The sequence below is a fragment of the Sciurus vulgaris genome, assembly GCF_902686455.1.
Source record: "Sciurus vulgaris genome assembly, chromosome: 11".
Taxonomy (NCBI): domain Eukaryota; kingdom Metazoa; phylum Chordata; class Mammalia; order Rodentia; family Sciuridae; genus Sciurus; species Sciurus vulgaris.
This window is the reverse complement of record NC_136472.1, coordinates 126,993,358-127,013,233: the sequence shown is the minus strand read 5'-3', so window position 1 is coordinate 127,013,233 and position 19,876 is coordinate 126,993,358. Positions and strand designations below refer to the sequence as shown.

The window sequence follows — 19,876 nt, the reverse complement described above, 5'->3', positions numbered from 1 at the left end:
TTACCCCAAGAATTCAGGCTACTAAAGGCTGGTAGGTGATACACTGGAAATCTACAGGGACAATATAAGCCAATAGAGGAAATCTGCAATATCACAGAGTCCCACTGACATCTGACCAATATGAGAAAACAAGGGAAGAAAATGTCCCAAACAAACCTAGATACTCTATCAATAAAACCCAATGACAGCACGGCAGAAGAAATGTCAGAAAGGGAGTTCAGAATGTACATAATTAAAACAATCAGGGAAGCAAACGAGGAGATGAAAGAGCAAATGCAGGCATTAAATGATCCCACCAATCGACAGTTAAAAGAGCAAATATGGGAAGCAAAAGAGCATTTCAATAAAGAGTTAGAGATATTGAAAAAAAAAACAAACAAATCCTTGAAATGAAGGAAACAATAAACCAAGTTAAAAACTCCATAGAAACCATAACAAATAGGATAGAACACCTGGAAGACAGAACCTTAGATAATGAAGACAAAATATTTAATCTTGAAAACAAAGTTGACCAAACAGAGAAGATGGTAAGAAATCATGAACAGAATCTACAAGAATTATGGGCTATCATGAAAAGGCCAAATTTAAGAATTATTGGGATTAGGGAAGGCTTAGAGAAACAAATCAAAGGAATGAACAATCTATTCAATGAAATAATATCAGAAAATTTCCCAAATCTGAAGAATGAAATGGAAAACCAAGTACAAGAGGCTTATAGGACTCCAAATATACAAAATTACAACAGATCCACACCAAGGCACATTATTATGAAAATACCTAACATACAAAATAAAGACAGAATTTTAAAAGCTGTGAGAGAAAAGAATCAGATTACATTCAGGGGGAAACCAATAAGAATATCAGCAGAGTTTTCAGTACAGACCCTAAAAGCTAGAAGGGCCTGGAACAACATTTACCAAGCCCTGAAATAAAATGGATGCCAACCAAGAATCTTATACCCAGCAAAACTTACTTTCAGATTTGATGATGAGATAAGATCCTTCCATGATAAACAAAAGCTAAAGGAATTCACAAAAAGAAAGCCAGCATTACAGAACATTCTCAGCAAAATATTCCATGACGAAGAGATGAAAAACAATGATGCAAATCAGCAATGGGAGGAACTAGCCTAAAGGAATAGCCAAATAAAGGAGAAACCAAATCATGTCAAAAAACAAAAATGAGTCAAATGACTGGGAATAAAAATCATATCACAATAATAACCCTGAATGTTAATGGCCTGAACTCATCAATCAAAAGACATAGACTGGCAGATTGGATTAAAAGGAAAAATCCAACAATATGCTGCCTGCAAGAGACTCATCTCATAGACTAGATACCCATAGACTAAAGGTGAAAGGATGGGAAAAAACATACCACGCACACAGACACAGCAAAAAAGCTGGAGTATCCATCCTCATTTCAGATAATGTGGACTTCAAGCCAAAACTAGTCAGAAGGGATAAAGAAGGACATTACATACCACTTAAGGGAAGCATAAATCAGGAAGACATAACAATCATAAATATCTATGCCCTGAACATTGGCTCATCCATGTATGTCAAACAAATCCTTCTCAATTCCAGAAATTAAATAGACCACAACACAATAATACTAGGCGATTTTAACACAAATCTCTCACCACTGGATAGATCGTCCAAACAAAAATTGAATAAAGAAACCATAGATCTCAATAACACAATCAACACTTTAGACTTAACCGACTTATATAGAATATACCATCCAACAAAAAACGAATACACTTTCTTCTCAGCAGCACATGGATCCTTCTCTAAAATAGACCATGTTTTATGCCACAAAGTTACTGCTAGCAAATACAAGAAGATAGAGATACTACCGTGTACCCTATCAGATCATAATGGATTGAAATTAGAAAAAAATGACAGAATAAAAAACAGAAACTTATCCAATACTTGGAGATTAAATAATACACTATTATACGATGAATGGATAACAGAAGACATCAGGAGGGAAATTTAAAAATTCTTAGAAGTAAACAAGAACAAAAACACATCATATCAAAATCTCTGGGACACTATGAAAGCAGTACTTAGAGGAAGATTTATTTCATGGGGCACATTCAACAAAAGAAGTAGAAATCAACAAATAAACGACTTAACATTACAGCTCAAAGTCCTAGAAAAAGAAAAGCAGACCAACACCAAAAGTAGTAGAAGAGAGGAAATAGTTAAAATAAGAGCCGAAATCAACAAAATTGAAACAAAAGAAACAATCAGAAAAATTAACAAAATAAATAGTTGGTTCTTTGAAAAAATGAACAAAATTGATAAACCCTTAGCCACACTAACAAAGAGAAAGAGGGAGAAAACTCAAATTACTAAAATTCGGAATGAACAAGGAAATATCACAACAGACACGAGTGAAATACAAAACATAATTAGAAGGTATTTTGAAAATCTATACTCCAACAAAATAGAAAACCTTGAAGACATCAACAAGTTTCTAGAGACATATGAATTACCTAAACTGAACGAGGAGGACATACACAACTTAAATAAATCAATTTCAAGCAATGAAATAGAAGAGGTCATCAAAAGCCTACCAACAAAGAAAAGTCCAGGACCAGATGGGTTCTCAGCTGAGTTCTACAAAACCTTTAATTCCAATACTTCTCAAAGTATTCCATAAAATAGAAGAGGAGGGAACCCTTCCAAATTCATTCTATGAAGCCAATATCACACTGATACCTAAACCAGACAGCGACACTTCGAGGAAAGAAAATTTCAGACCAATATCCTTAATGAACTTCGACGCAAAAATTCTCAACAAAATTTTGCAAATTACATACAAAAATATATTAAAAAGATAGTGCACCACGATCAAGTGGGTTTTATCTCAGGGATGCAAGGTTGGTTCAACATCCGGAAATCAATAAATGTCATTCACCATATCAACAGACTAAAAGTTAAGAATCACATGATTATTTCAATAGATGCAGAAAAAACATTTGATAAAATACAGCATCCCTTCATGCTCAAAACACTAGAGAAAATTGGGGTAGTGGGAACATTCCTTAACATTGTAAAGGCCATCTACCCTAAGCCCATGGCTAATATCATTCTAAATGGTGAAAAACTGAAAGCATCCCCCCTAAAAACTGGAACAAGACTGGGCTGCCCTCTTTCACCACTTCTATTCAACATCGTTCTTGAGACTCTAGCCAGAGCAATTAGAAAAACCAAAGAAATTAAAGGGATACGAATTGGAAAAGAAGAACTCAAACTATCCCTATTTGCTGATGATATGATTATATATTTAGAGGAACCAGGAAATTCCACCAGAAAACTCTTAGAACTCATAAATGAATTCAGTAAAGTAACAGGTTACAAGGTCAATGTTCATAAATCCAATGCATTTTTATACATAAGTGATGAATCTTCAGGAAGAGAAATTAGGAAAACTACCCCATTCACAATAGCCTTGAAAAAAATAAAATACTTGGAAATCAATCTTGCAAAAGAGGTGAAAGACCTCTACAATGAGAACTACAGAACACTAAAGAAAGAAATTAAAGAAAATCTTAGAAGATGGAAAGATCTCCCATGTTCATGGATAGGAAGAATTAATATTGTCAAAATGGCCATACTACCAAAAGTGCTATACAGATTCAAAGCAATTCCAATTAAAATCCCAATGGTGTATCTTACAGAAATAGAGCAAGCAATTATGAAATTCATCTGGAAGAATAAGAAACCCAGAATAGCTAAAGCAATCCTCAGTAGAAAGAGCGAAGCAGGGGGTATCGCAATACCAGATCTTCAACTCTATTACAAAGCAAGAGTAACAAAAACGGCATGGTATTGGTACCAAAATAGACAGGTAGATCAATGGTACAGAATAGAGGACATGGACACACAAACCCAAATAAATACAATTTTCTCATACTAGACAAACTGGCCAAAAATATGCAATGGAGAAAAGATAGCCTCTTCAACAAATGGTACTGGGAAAACTGGAAAACCATATGCAACAGAATGAAATTAAACCCCTATCCCTCACCCCGCACAAAACTCAACTCAAAATGGATTAAGGACCTCGGAATAAGACCAAAGACCCTGCATCTTATGGAAGAAAAAGTAGGTCCAAACCTTCAACTTGTTGGCTTAGGATCAGACTTCCTTAACAGGACTCCCATAGCACAAGAAATAAAAGCAAGAATCAACAACTGGGATAGATTCAAACTAAAAAGCTTTCTCTCAGCAAAGGAAACTATCAGTAATGTGAAGAGAGAGCCTACAGAGTGGGAGAATATCTTTGCCACTCATACTTCAGATAGAGCGCTAATTTTCAGAATCTATAAAGAACTCAAAAAACTCTACACCAAGAATACAAATAATCCAATCAACAAATGGGCTAAGGAACTGAGCAGACACTTAACAGAAGATTTACAAGCAATCAACAGATATATGAAAAAATGTTCAACATCTCTAGTAATAAGAGAAATGCAAATCAAAACTACCCTAAGATTTCATCTCACCCCAATTAGAATGGCGATTATCAAGAACACAAGCAACAATAGGCGTTAGCGAGGATGTGGGGGAAAAGGTACACTCATACATTGCTGGTGGGGTTGCAAATTAGTGCAGCCACTCTGGAAAGCAGTATGGAGATTCCTCAGAAAGCTTGGAATGGAACCACCATTTGACCCAGCTATCCCACTCCTTGGCCTATACCCAAAGGACGTAAAATCAGCATACTACAGAGATACAGCCACATCAATGTTCATAGCTGCTCAATTCACCATAGCCAGATTGTGGAACCAACCTAGATGCCCTTCAGTTGATGAATGGATAAAGAAACTGTGGCATATATATACAATGGAATATTACTCTGCCATGAAGAATGATAAAATTATGGCATTTGCAGGCAAATGGATGAAATTGGAGGATATCATGCTAAGTGAGATAAGCCAATCTCAAAAAACTAAAGGACAAATGATCTCGCTGATAAGCGGATGAGGACATATAATGGGGGGTAGGAGGGGTTAGTGTTAGGGTTAGGGTTAGGTTTAGGGTTAGGGATAAGGAGGGTGGTAAGAATGGAGGAAGGAAGGACTGTATAGAGGGAAAAGAGTGGTGGGGGGAAGGGAAAAAATAACAGAATAAATCAAACAACATTGCCCTATGTAAATTTATGATTTTTAATAAAAAAATGGAAAAAAATAAAATAAAATAATTTCAATGTATTTAAATAATGGACCAAAGCTGCCATAAAATTCAAGCATTTAGAAGAGACATTTGAGGAAAATCAGCTACAAGGAAGAATAGGAGAGGTCTTCCACAACAGCTTCTTTTATAACAGGAGTAAAAACCACCTCAGTATGAGCTAATGATGTAATAGATCTTTTAAAAATAAGAGAAAAGAAACTAACACAAAAATTGTGTGGACCATGTAATTGTAAACTCTTAACTTTTCTGGGTATTAGTCCACTCCCCAATTTGCCAATCAGGTTACATCAGGAAGAGTCTGCAGTGGTAATAACTTTCAGGTTGATCATTATTGATCTGTACATGTTCAAAAGATAACGATCAGAATGATTAGTGGACTGGAAACTAAGTCATATGATGATCACAAAAGGAACTAAGGACATCAAGATAAGATAAGTAGACTCCATGATAGTCATCTCTTAGAAAGTGGATAATACAATCTTACTTGTACTCTGACAGCTCTAAAAGGCAGAAATTAAGGAGAGGCAAATTTTTGCTCCATGTACATTAAGATTGTATTCAGCACAAGCAAAAAGAGAACTAACTGGTTGGGATTATTTTTTACAAGTGATAATAAGTATAAAAATATGCATACCAGAGTTGGTGAAACTGCTATCATCTTGAACCTGAGTTCCATTCATTAGACTGAGTTGTATGAAATTACACACACACAATTATTTTTGATCTACCAAAATAGCAAGTCCATGTGGTTTAAAATAAAAGCTTCCTTCTCTGAGTATTATTGGTCTTCCTGCTTTCATGTTAGCTTTTGAACCTTCAAGACAATATTCCAGTCGCCCTGCAAGAAGGGAAAATGATAAGGACCATCTGAGCCCAATCCCCATAACTCTACCCAGCAATCTTGTGCTTACATACTGTTGGACTAAACTGCATTACATGATCATACCCAGCTCTAAGGGAATCTGGGAGGTGAATATTTTATGTGTGCATATTTCTACCCTGTAAAGGTGTAAGGGTACCATTTGTATAGGAGAAGATAGAATTGCTATGGTGGAAGCATCAACATGCATACTAGAATAGTAAAGTATTTTTTACAGTGTTTATCAACTATGAGAAAGGGTAATAACACCAATTATTCTCAGCTGCACCTGCCATTCTTTCAAAACAGAAGAAACCCCTATGTATACTTTTTTAGATTCCAGTCTGTTCTTTCAAAATAGAAGAAACCCCTATGTAGACATATATTCAATGAGAAATTTTGAGAGTCAGTCCTGGGCATCTAAGTAGGTAAAAATCTCCAAAAGTGACGTGACAGACAGTCAGAAAGGGGAACCACAACTCAGTTAGTGAGTGACTGACCATTGGAAATTCTGGAACTGCTCCTCAGGAATCCCAAAGTAATTGTGACCTTGGGAAGGAAACTGGACAAGTAAAATTCCAAGGTATCTTGCAACTCAGAAACTATCAAAAGCCTTTGGATTTGATGATTGAATTATTTTGATCTTGAACAAGGCTTTAAAACTGGTAATGAAGGTAATGAAAAATGGTGATAAGGCATGTAGATCCTTCTGGGGAAGGAGACTGAGCAAATTATGTACATGTACAAACATGGCATAATGATTCTCACTCTGATGTATAATTATAATTCACCAATAAAAAGTAAATTTAAAAAGTTTTCAGAGAAAAGGAAGAAGAAATATAGAATAACTAGTTAATTCAAAATTCTTTTCAGAATTAGAAAAATGGTTCATCAAACTATGGATGTTCATGCATCACTAATTGCAGTAAGGAAAAAGCTGTCAATCAATCTTTCCCATACCTAAGCCAAGTTTCATCTATTTAGGTGGAAAGTCAGATGGCCCACTGGAAAGCTTTGTGAGTGAAGAAAAAGAGAGTAGATTTGAAGAAACAGAAAACACTTGATTCAACTTTAAAAAAATATCTATCCAGTCACTTTCCTCTTTTCTTAGATTCAGAGTTTCCTTGTCCCTCTTGCTCTTTCTGATAGCAACTCTGACCAAGCTGAAGAAAAGTTCAGGCATCCCTCCTCACCAACATGATCCACTCATTATGAGAGTGACTATTTTCAGCTCTTGGGTAAGTTTAGCCTAAAATATTGAACTCCTCCAGGAAATACTTAGTTGTGTATAACATATTTTTTATTATCGATTATAGCCAGGAAGGATTACTAATATATGGGATAATAGATTTATGGTCCAAAAAAAATCTTCTCAGAAAAAAGATGAGATAAATATAACAAGACAACTTTGGAAAGGGTAAATTTTGAGATCAGACTCTTGCATGTGTGGTAAGATGACACAGCAAAGGGCACGGAAGGATTCCATTAACACCTCACCATAATTTTACTGAGTTACATGGCCGCTGAAATACTCAACAGAATCTCTGGCCTTTTTCTCTTCCTCTTCCTCTCTCTTTTCCTTCTGTCCATAAAAATATGTACTTTTTCCCTACCTGCTTGTCTAAGTCTGCTAGGAATATAAATATAAACAAGTCAGCCCCTGATCTTCTAGAGCTAACAACTTAGTAAGGGGAGATAGGTGTGTGAATCGGTAACTATATAAAATGCTGTTTAAGTACAAGTGCAATGGAAGCATACAGGAAGGAAAGAGGGACTTTGAAGGACTACTGGGCCTTAATTTTGTCTTACATATGTAGACAAGGACAGGGTGGCGCCTGAGCATAAGCAAAGGACTGTGTCACATGTACTATAAAGAGGGAACCACAGCAACAACCAAGGAGTTCATGGAGCTGGGTGTGCACAGGAGTAGGGGAGACAGGCAAACAGAGGCCAGATCCTTAGGATATCTCATGCCTTGCTAAAGAGTTGAGATGCTTTGGGATTGGTAGAGACTGTGTCCTTCAATGTGCTGAACTAGTCATAAAACCCTGGAAAAAGAATACTTTAAGAAGAATACAGTATATGCAGAATAACTTTAGAAGAAAGCAATCAGTACATTTTCTATAGACAATTATATAGAAAAATCAGAGGAAATTGTTCAATTATTTAACTTAGTGGAGATTTGAAGGAGACAGAGAGGGAATCATGTTATCAAATATTCAAAAAACAATCATATTGTGGAAAAATTAGACCTGCTCCATGGGTAGTAGAATTAGTGGCAATAATAATACTATTAGGTAATAATTATTGAGTAATGACTATGTTCCAAGCAGTATCCCAAGCTCTTTATCTGCATTAACTTATTTAATCTTATATCAGCTATAAAAAGTGAGTCCATTTTACTGAAAAGGGAGCTGAGTCATGCAGAGGTTCAATTCAATTATTCAGTCAATTGTTGTAGGTCTCAAACTAAGAAGTGGTTGAGCCAGACCCAAAGGATCTGGCCCTGAAGTCACTATGTTATGACTCTCCAGATCCAGGGAAAATGACAGGACTCTAAAGGAAAGCAGAAATTTCTGCTGCCTCAATTCATTCTTTTACTTCTCAACTTCTTCTGCTCTTTAAATTCAACCATCAGAAATCTGGAGAAATGCATGTTCCCCATTTTTACAGACAGCACAATAGCTGCACTATGAAGGGATCAGGGCTCAAAGAGAGGGGTCGAAAGAAAACATCCTGGCGGCCCCTATGAGTTGTAATTCTAGGGTTGTCTGACACTGTGGAGTGAGTACTATGAGGAGCCAGATAACTAAACTTGACACAAATCTTCATGGAAGTAGTTCCACATGTGCCTCTTAGATCTACTGACTCCATTAAAAAGTGAGTGCATTTTTTCATGCAGGATTTGACCTGACTTGGAGGGCGAAGCCAGCATATTTATTTCTGCTTAACACATAAAACTGCAAAATTGCCATTGAGGTTCTGGGTGTGAGTCTTTATGGACCATGAGGAGGACAGCAGTGGAGGGAATACAGTGGGCTAACAGATTCCTGAAGAAAGGCAAGTGAAGCTGGGAGGAAGTGAGGTAAACAATCCTCACCCTTAAGGATGATATTCTTCTGAAGTTCACCATTGTTCAGCACTCTCCAAATCTGGCTTAAACACATTCATCCTTGACCGTCACTCAAAGGCCTCCTGAATTTCTCCTGTAGGAAGCCTTAGAGATGGATCAATTAAGAGTCATTATCATTCCTTATTCCCCCTATTTGAATGCTGGGAATAGTCTCTGCTCATGTCCTCAGCATGCTTTCAGCCTAGGATAAATAAATTCATGCATACATGGATGGACAGTATTGCATGTATGATACATCGTGTGGTGTTTGAGTGCACATACACCACTTCCACTTTCTGACTCTGTTCATCCATCTGTGACTGTGTTTATATTCTTAGCTTCCTGCAGGCAGAAACTAGTTCTGTTTTCTTCAAGCACCACTACCTATCAATAACTACACTCAAAAAGACTATTTGCAGAATTGCCAAATGTAGAATTTGGAATGAAACTTCAAAGTCTTTTAGTCCGACTGTTTTATTTTAGCATGGAAAAACTGAGGCCAATCTAGGGGATGTATCTTACCCAAGGTGGCAGAACATTTTCAGATGGCTTTAGAGGTATAGTTTCTAATCTGGTTGAGGATTAGAACCTCTTAAAGAGGACTTTAAGAATACCATTGCAGATCCTCATTACAAAGAAATTCCAGCCAAATCAGTCTGTGGTTCGGTATGAACATTGGTATATTTTTATAAAGCTCCTCAGGTGATCCTATGAAATAGCAAATTTGTCAACAACTGGCTCAAAAATGGAGACTATAGGAAATAAACTAGATCATGACTATCTACTGAGGAGCTTTTCAACTTCTGAGATAGGGTCAGAAGATGTAGTATTGCTCTAGGCTGCTGGACTTGGAAGAATCATGGGTCCATGAAAAAGAAAATTACCTGTTCTTGTACACAAGGAAAGCTAAGAATAATCACTTCCACCAAATGAAAATGCAGATAGAAGCAGCTCTCCTAAAGCACTGAGGTTGGCCCTAGTGTGCAGTGTGAGAATAAAAGAAGCTTTTGTCCCTTTGGGCATATTCAGCTGAAGACACAAGTTGGTGGATTAAAAGGAGATGGATGTACAGAAGGTGATGCAAGGTGAAGACCCAAATATCAGAGAGCACTGGAAGAAAATAAATAACTTTATTTAGTTAACAATGCTTTTGTATTTTTCTAGGAACCCTAAATTGGGGTCTGAGAAGTAGATAGCAAGGGAAAGTCATTTTCAAAATAGAGGAAACTTTGAATCCCACACAGAGGTCAAATGGCAGCATTCATCTCACCCAGACCTGCTGCCTGAAGCAAATTCTTCCCTGGCCTTTTCTAGAGTTTCCTCCTTTTATTCTCTTTGGCCTCTTGTGCTGTTGATAAGGTGGGGCATAAAGGAAGTGGTGAGGCAGGGCTGGATGGCAGTGGTGTTAAGAATCAACCAAGCACTCAATGGCATGAGACAAATGTCAGGAGGCCACTTACTCTTGCCGGGTTTCACCATCCAGCATGCAACTGAAGACACATAGGACTCCCATGAGTGAGGGGGAGTCAGCAAAAGCAGCGCCTCTGACCTGCTACCACACTGAGCCAGGGTGTGAACATCCTCCACGAGTTCTCCCATCTCAAAACAAGGATGAAGGGCTGATGACCTTCTAGCCATTTCATCATCATTTCCACAAGGGACCAGAAGCTGTGACATGAGTCTTTACCTTGCTTCTGGCATTCCTATTGGTAATTCAAGTCAAGCTAAATTTAGGAGATCATACCAGGTCTTTGGTCTTATTCTTCCATTGTTTTTATTTGCTGCTGTATTCCCTACAGCTAAAATAATGCAAGGAACACAGTAGGCAGGCATTCAATTAAGACTTATTGGCTATTGAACCAGCACACAAATAAGCCATTAAATAGATTTTGGAATTGGGGTTAGAGTTTGGTAATACTTCCAAGATGCACAAAGAAGCATTGCTAGAAAGTGAATTTGGAAGAGTAAGATGAGCCAAAAACAGCCAGTCTTTTAATCAGTTTTTTTTTTTTTTTTTTTTTTTTTTTTTTTTTTTTTTTTTTTTTTACTGCAAAGGCCAATACTCTCACAGAGACTGAAAAAACAAAACAAAACAAAAATAAATAAATAAATTTAGAAACCTAAGATGTCCTCAGTAACAGAACTGAAGAATGTGTTTTCCAATATTTGATTTCCTAGCTTGACAGTCTTTCTTGAAATACTCTCTTCTGGGCAATGAAAATGTGAATCTTTGTCGGTTTGTTTTGCAGTTTGCAAATGACTTACAGAGCTCTTCTGGCAGAGTTTCTGTTTTTCCTCTTGCAAATAAACAAAAGGCCATTTCTCTAATATGACTTAAGTGGGAACGATTCTGTGATCTCCCGTCATGATTTTGGATGGAGGAGTAAAGGAGAGGAAAGTAGAAAGAACAAGAAAAACTAGAACAAAGCAGAATATGGAAACTGAGAGGAAAAAAGAAGAAAAGAGGCAGAGATAAATTGGATATGGAAAATTAGAATGTCCGGGAGATCAAATAGCTTAAGACTCAGTAGTCAATAGAATCCCAGACCCCGAGTGGGGTGACTGAGCTCACTCATGGTCTGCTGGTTCTCCCTCCACCCCAGCCCACCTGTCAGCAGGGCTCCAGGTGCACTGGGAAGACAGACCTTCCCCTCCTTCTAGGCCAGCCTGCGTGAGGCAGAGCAACCCCTGCCAGCTTGACCTAGATCTGTCATCTGATCAATTATTATTTCCATAGAAGAAGAGAAGGGAAAACTGAAGGAAGAAAGAGAAAAGGTAAATAGGAAAAAGAGAAATGGACAGAACTGAGAAGGGGCAGAGAGCAGAGTGGGGTGGGGAAGAGGATGAAAGGGAAAGTAGATGGACTCCCGTGTCTTTAAGCAGGGATGGAAAGAACAGGCTTAATTTGGAAGATTGCATGGATAAATAAATATGTAAAAGACAATACAAACTCTCAGAGGTTACTGGCCAAAATCATAGGCAAAACAGAAATAGCTCTCTTCTTCCCAACCTTTGCTAATCCAAATTAGAGCAGGGATTCCCCCCACCCCCATGGAACTCTTACCTCTGGCTCCCATCCTTCCCAAGCCTCCTCCTTTCTGCCATTCTTACTATTGGCACTACACCTCCATGTGGAACCTGCTTTCACAAGTGGATGGGGCAAGGAGTGCTCCCTGCCAGCTTCCTCTAAGGAAGCGGCCGGCCCCTCCCCAGTGCTCCCTCCAATGGAGTGGATCATCTGCCACCAGGGAAGAGAACTTCCTGGGGAGAACGGCGAGGATGACACCTTTTCCAACCTGTATGCCATTCACTACCTTATGCTTGCATATTTTCACTTTTTATGTTTAATTTGTTTTTATTGAATTTCAAATGACTATAGACATAAAGTAAACATGTAACGAGCCAATAGAGCAGAAAGGAAGTAAACCGCATAAATACAACCGGGCTCAGCATGGAGTTCCACTTAGCACCACATGTTTGGAGTGTTACAAGCATTAATGAGTCCTTACAACACCCAGGGGAGTCGCTCCCCGGCCTGGCGGGCAGGTGGGGAAAGAGGCTCACAGAGGGAAAGATTTTTCCCTATAGAAGACACAGGAAAGTTTGAGCTCAGATATGTACATGTTCCCCACTGAGCTGTGCTCAGGCCACTAGAATTGGCTTAACACCTGGAGGCCATACACATGGGGTGTTTAAAGAGTGTGTAGGACCTCTATTGAGCTAGATATAAAGCAATATTTTTTTTTTCCTTACTCTAAGTTGTGGGCAGAAACGGGCCGGCCAAGAGATGAGCAAAAAAAAAAAAAAAAAAAAAAAGGAAGAAAAAAAACTTGGAAAAGAGTCAAATCTCTGACCTAATGATCATCTCAAAACTCTTTCACTCTGAGTGGACAACAAGAGCATTGCCAATCTTTCCAGCATGTGTTTCTTGTGTATGGCAGGATCACCTATCCCACATTGATTCACAAATTTTGCCACTCCTTAGGTTATCATAAGAGTTCACTTCATCCCAAGGGATGATTGTGGCTGAAGCCAACACTGACCTATCCAAGATGTGTAGCCAGAAACAGCTCTGGTCACTGTGTCTCATCTCTGCCAGAATGAATGCATACAGAGAAGAGATCCCCAGGGAATTGCTAGAAGGCAATCCAGACTGGAACACCTCTGCAGGGAAACAAGAGACATTCTAAAGTCACTGTTCAAGACCCCCTAATTAATAAAAGTGCTGTAGAAGAAGTTTACTAAGAAAGAATAGCAGGCAGGGACTACACATTATCACTGATACAAAGGAGTTCTTGTGCTTATAGTTGACTTTAAATAACCAAAAAAGGAAGGATCAGCACCAGGAGCAGGTACACACTTGGCAAATAAACTAACCTGGGATGCCTGGTAAATAGACAATGCCAAGAATTACCTTCATGCAACAAGACACTGTGGTCACAGCTGGCACTGCTCAGCAAATGCTCAGAGGATCAGTGCTGTTGATAGGGCTGTATCCCAACAGAAAGTATGGAAAGGACTTACATTTGTAGTGCTCAGCACACCCTGCGTATAACTACCCTCAAGCTGGCAACTCCAAGCATGGAAGTCAAGAACCACATGCCAACATCAGGTCTAGAGTCTCATCACCTCTAACTGATAATTCTGTGTTGTCAGTGCACATCGTTAGGGTCTCATCTGCATCCCTCTGATCTCAGAAGCATTGCCTGGCTCTGGCTGCTGCAGGCACCCACATGTTTACCATGAGTGGCAGGAAGTTGACTGGTCTGCCCCAGTGAATGGTGCCCATGACCTCAGCATTGAGCAAAGGACAGTGTGAACTTGGCCAAACCTCCTTTCCCTTCCAATCTGCCCTGTCTGTGTCTCTAGTGGTCAGCCAAGTTGATGTGGAGGAGAGAAAATTAGAAAGGTGTGAGAAGAATTTAGCCAAACTAATCAGAAGGTGTTCAAAGGAACAATGATCCTTCGAAGGAGAAATGGTCGGGTTTCTAGAAAGAGAAAATCCGCAGCACACCCAGTCATTCTTTTCAGAGCCTCTCGTGGCAGAAGGTGGGCGGTGTGCTGAAAAGGACAGCGCCTGATGCAGCTTCCCTGCTCCTGTTCCCAGAAAAGAGGTGCCTCTAGTTAATCAACCCTGGTGAATCTCAGGGCCAGTGCCCCAGGGAGCCAATCACCCCTCCCAGCTGCCCACACTAATCAGAACGCTGATTCCTTGGAAATTCCCTCCTGCTCTATAAGCTGGATCATGGTTGCTGGTTGGGTTGTGGGAAGTTGCAGGTCAGGGAGGGGTTCAGCACCTGCCACCAACACCACACGCCCTTTCAAGAGGCAGGAAACACTGGAAGTAGCAGTCTTAGGAAGAGCCAGTTTAAAACAAAAACAGAGAAGAAAAAAATGGCCTTGGAATGTGTACTGCATTCTAACCAGTCCCTCTGGGTCAATGCAATAGGGGTGGATTATTGCAGGCAAGACCTGGGCTGCCTCAGTAATTCTGTAAGTTTGATAAGAGATAGCTAGCAGACTCCAGCTTCCTTCCCCTGAAAGAGAAAACAGATATCACCTCTGCCACATCTGCCTGGCATATGGAATGGGAGTTCTTTGGGGGTCATTCTGCCTTAAAATTGGGCAGCCTTGTTCTATTATGACACACTGAATCCTATTCAGAGTTGACTGAATGTGGCCAGCAAAAATAAAGCCATCATTCTCCTTAGGAAATTCAGGATTGTGGAATGTGTCCAGGTCTGAGATATCCTGGTCACCACTACCCCCACCCCAAGATAGCAATGAGGCCATGAAATCAGATTTTTCCCCTGGAGAAATTTGTACTACTACTTTCTTCTCATCTATTCAGAGATGATTCAAAGTATGAGCAAATATTATGCTTCCCTGCATTTATTTCTGATGAAAAAAAAAATCACGTATGCTAATTTATATGTAAATTCAGTATGGCCCTGGGGCTCCTGGCATGCAGCCAGTGGGGCTGTTGACAGAGGAATTTTGGCCCTTGTCTCCAGGTTGAAGTTCCGATAGAAGAGGCACAGATCTTGAGACAGATGGAGATGACTGAGGGCTTGGGACCTTTCCTCTCCCTGGACGCCTCACTCCATGCCCTGCCCAGTTAGTTTGCATTTCTGTTATCAGGATGCAAGAAGCAGTTTCCCTAAAGGTACGTGATTGTGAATTCAGTTTCCCCACTGCCAGTTTAGAACTCAGGTCTCCCTGTACACCCAGGGGCGCGCGCACACACACACACACACACATGCACGCGCATACTGCTACTGCTCCACATTATGTAAGAGGAGTCAACCAAGGATGCCTCTAACTTCAATCTCTTCACTCTTACACACACCAATGCCCCAGGGGAGAGGAGAGCCATCCAAGGCCCAAGTCCCTCTGGGGTTGTGCACAAGATATGATGTCATGGATACCTCTGCAAAGTCCACCACCCTGGACCTCCTTGTCATTCAACACTGATCCCTCCCTCCCTGGTCCCCCCACTTTCCTTCTGGAGCTCCAGCCAAGGGTGCACACACACATGATTCTTTCCAACAGGATCCCACTGTGCACCTTGTGTGGATCTGCAGGGGACAGCAGGGGACACCCCCAAAGCCTGACCTCAGACAGGAATCAGCAGGACTAGAGCAAAGGACTGAACAAAATCACCAGAACACTGTATTGCAGTGATAAGAGAGTGATACTGTTGGGACTCCCATCCTTTTTTTTACTTTGCCCGTCAGAACTTTCCTCAGGGAATACAACTGCATAGGACAGCAGCTCCCCACTCTCCTTTGGGTGGGCCCTCCTGGAGATCCCTGCTGGACCACCCAGGGAAAGTTTCTCTGCCTATGTCAATCCTACGAGTTTATGCGTCCTTAATGTGAAGGAACGAAAATAGAGCCCCCAAAGGACAGGGTGGGTGGGAACAAGCAGGTTAGCGGCTCATTCTGCTGCTGGAATAAGTGTGAGGGCTGGGGCAGGGGGTGGGGGCTCCACAGTGCAGCAAACGGACTCAAGGTGGAGGCAGATTCCAAATGCACCTGCACCCAGCACGGCAAACATCAAAGCGCACACCGCAAGAGAGGACGGCTGGCTCTCAACTGCAGCCCCTGGCTTGGCTTCCCAGCCAATAAATAAACAGAAAATTAGCATTCGGCTCTTACTGCCTCTCTCCTTTCAACTTAGGAAAGCTTTTTGGAATTTCAGAGCCCTCTGCTTCACTCCTTCTTATTTGTTTGTTATCCACAATCCCCACCCCTACCCAGGCCCCCACCACAAACACACCCCCAAACACATTCTAAACTAACACAGTTGTTCACCACTGCTGCAAATTGATTCATCCCTTGGAGCCAGATCGCTGACCAGCACCTTTCAGGAGGCACCCGATTGTTTCTAGCCTGCGTTTTTTATTTATTTTTTTATTTTTTTTCCATTTGCTCTTTTTTAAAGCTTTGCAAGTTCACTGGCCGATATTTAAAGTTTCCTCGTGTGATTTCTTCCCAGTCACATAAGCAGCACATCAGCAACCCCACCACCCTCCCCATCTGTAGCGTTCCCCTGCTTACATGCGGGCTGTCTTGTGTATGTGTGCAAGAATGCACGAAGCCAAGGAGCCCAGCACACTAACCAGGAACCTAACAGGAGTAGCAGACACATTTTCCTTATGCATATACATTCCCCCATTCCGGTAGCAGCCAGAATCAAATCAATATTCTCGCAGCCTGGTCGGGAGAATGAAGTCCCAGCCATGCTGTTTAAACGCTCTCTCCTCCACCTGCAAACCGCGCAGCAGAGCCGACTCCGGGAGTCTGCGAATCATATTAAGCACACTGTACAATTCCTGGGTCTACCGTAGGCAAATCAATAGCAAGCTCTTACCTTGGAAGAGACACAGAGCAGCCAGCCCCGTGAAGATTGCCCAAGAGACAGAACTGTGCATTTTTGCTTGGACGGTTTTCATGATTTTTTTTTTTCTCTTCTTTTTCTTCTTTTTTGTCAGGTTCGGTTTTTTTTCCTTCCTTCCTTCCTTTCTTTCTTTCTTTTTTTTTCCTGATAGACTGCGTTGCTCTCAAGCTTGTAGGAGGAGATGTAAATCCACTGTTTTGCTGAAGGACACAACAAGGAAGCCGAGGGTGCGAGAGAGTATGACTTCTCCGTAATTATCTCCACTCATACTCTGGCACTGAGGCCCATTGTACAATCTGGCCCTGGACAGCCCTCCTACAAGCAGCAGTCATTGGTTCTAATCCAAGGATTGACAGAGCTACAACACACGCGCGCGGGCACACACACACACACACACACACACACACACTCAGGAATCATTTACTGGGCAAATCAGGCTAGCTGATTAAAGAGACAGGAGCCTGGAGAGATGGAATGATAAATGCCACTTTGCCCCTTTTATATTACTTTCATTTTTTAGACTTGACAGTCTCAGAGCCCCCAGCATCAGAAAGAAAATCCCTTTCCCCCTGGCATTCCCTGGCCTCCTGAACTCAGCTTCCTTTTGCACTGGAAAAATCCCATAGCCAGCAACGGCTTGCGGGAAATTTTAAAGGGATATTTTCATGCTCAGTGAAACTTACAAGAATGAGTCAAATTCCATTTGTTGGTTCCTATTTTCCTCTCCAATGGAAATATCATTCAGTGACAGATTTTTTTTCTCTCCCCTCTCATCAACCTTTCCATTTAGTTGCTTTGAAAATAATAAATAACTTTCCATTTTCTCCTCCTGTCACTCCTGTTTCAGAATACCTAGATCACTCCTCTTTTTCATTCACTTTCTTTATTTCCTAAGTCATCCATGTACACTTAATACCATGAAAAGAGATTAAGTACATGGGATTTGAGAAGGTCTTCAGTCTGAATATAGAGAACTGTCTTCCAAAGAGAAATTCGACTATATTCACTGGGAAGAATAAAATAAGTATATGTGCTTTAATATGCAGCAAGACAGATTTAAGTTAGATGTGCTGAAGAACTGTTTAAGCATAGATGCTGTGGGCAGTTATTAAATGTCCTCAGAGAGTTGTAGACATTCATCTCCTTGGTGATAGGTAAGAATTAAGACCAGACACAAGTCATTGAATGGATTCAATGACTTCTTAAGAGATATAATTCTAAGTCCTGGGAAGTTGATGGTTCTCATTTTTGGCTTTCTGTTATGAGCAGCAAGTTATATGATGTGAACAAAAATTCTGGAAAACTCAGTCCCCCACTGAAACTTCCCTAGCTGATTCTGACAAATTTATACCCTGACTTGATTCAACACACATTTTTAAAATATTCTTCCATATCTCTGCAACTATTTACTATTCTTTTTTTTAAATCCCATAAAATCTTTAATATATATTATCAAACTGCATAAAACAAGCACTCATTGTCTATAAAATCGTATTCATGGGCACAAAGGTGAAATCAAAACAGCACTGCTGTCTCGTACAAGTCCTAAACCTGGGTCCCATTCCTAGCCCCATGCACACTGAGGGACCAAGTCAGGTCATTTTACCTCTGTGAAACTTGGCCTCTTGTCTGTAACATTAATGAAATGGAATAATTTCTAAGACTCTTTCAATTTTAAAGATGTTTTATATTGCTTGATTTTTTTTTTTTTTTGCCATTAAGTCCTGATTCATACGTCCATCAAAACGTCCTTGATATTGTGAGCTCCCAATGGACAAGAATCTTATCTAGAGATGAGTCTTTTTGTGCAGTGCTCAGCATAGTGACATGTGCAATTAAATGCTTTGGAACAACTGTGACAGCAGGTGATAACAGGGCAATACGAAGGGGAGAGCGGCTTCCCTTTACCACCAACTCACTCTCCCCAGATTGAAGATGAAGACTGCAGCTCATTGATAAGTCTAAAGTCCCAACCTGGAAGAGGAAGGGACAGTAACATCTGTCAGTGTCCTACAACAAATCCTTACAGTTATCAATTTTTATCAAGCTCCCATATGTGTGGACAACAGTAAGAATTAATCATCGTAGTCAATATTTATTGACCATTTGCTGTGTGTCAGTCATGACAGCGTTTCTATGCACTTCTCTCACCAAATCCTCACATCCTGTGAAGTGGAACTATCATCACGTCCATTGCAGAGATGAGGATGTTGAGGCTCTGGAAAAAGTCGTGCACAGCTACCTAAGTCTTAAGGAATGCAGTCAGGGTTTGAATCTAAGTAGCTGTCTCTCAAATAATCTTCAAAAAATAATATCCTATGCTAAATGCTATGTTATGAAGGGAATCAAATAGCTTCCAGTATTCTTACACATATACATTTTTGCTATTTTTAATGGCATGTAAGATTACAGATGAAACAACATGTAAGATTACAGTATGAAACAACATATCTAATGAAATAGAAAAAATATGGAAAAATAAATAGGTTTTAATGATGTTTCAAATGCTTTGCACATATAGCTAATATTATCAGCACATGAGAGATGACCATTTTCTATAGCAGTTTTCTAAAGTTCTGTGGAGATAGTGGGAGTCATGATATGCTTTGAGAGTGAGGGAGAGTATGCTAGATCCAAGGCACAGCGAGGAATAGTGCAGCCAGAGGATTCAATAAATTAAAAATTTAGAGTTGGAAATACACCAGGTAAATTCATAGCCCTAGAAACCTGCCTAAGATCTTCCGTCTAAACATGCTGTGCTGTGATGAGATTTTTTAAAAAACTAAAATGAAG

The 19,876-nt window shown here is 40.0% G+C and overlaps 1 protein-coding gene across 7 annotated transcripts in view; it reads right to left on the bottom strand.

The window, feature by feature from the left end:
* Positions 1-17,426, bottom strand: part of NTM (neurotrimin) — a 962,543-nt gene extending 945,117 nt beyond the window's left edge. For 2 of the 7 annotated variants that reach the window (XM_079103653.1, XM_079103656.1), the window contains exon 1: positions 17,057-17,424. In XM_079103653.1, the coding sequence (XP_078959779.1) occupies positions 17,057-17,138 (82 nt within the window). In that variant the 5' untranslated portion in view covers positions 17,139-17,424. Of the gene's footprint in view, positions 1-17,056 lie in introns of all 7 variants that reach the window. The other 5 variants (XM_079103654.1, XM_079103658.1, XM_079103657.1 and 2 more) reach the window with 5 other exon arrangements.
* Between the last annotated feature and the right edge of the window lie 2,450 nt (positions 17,427-19,876).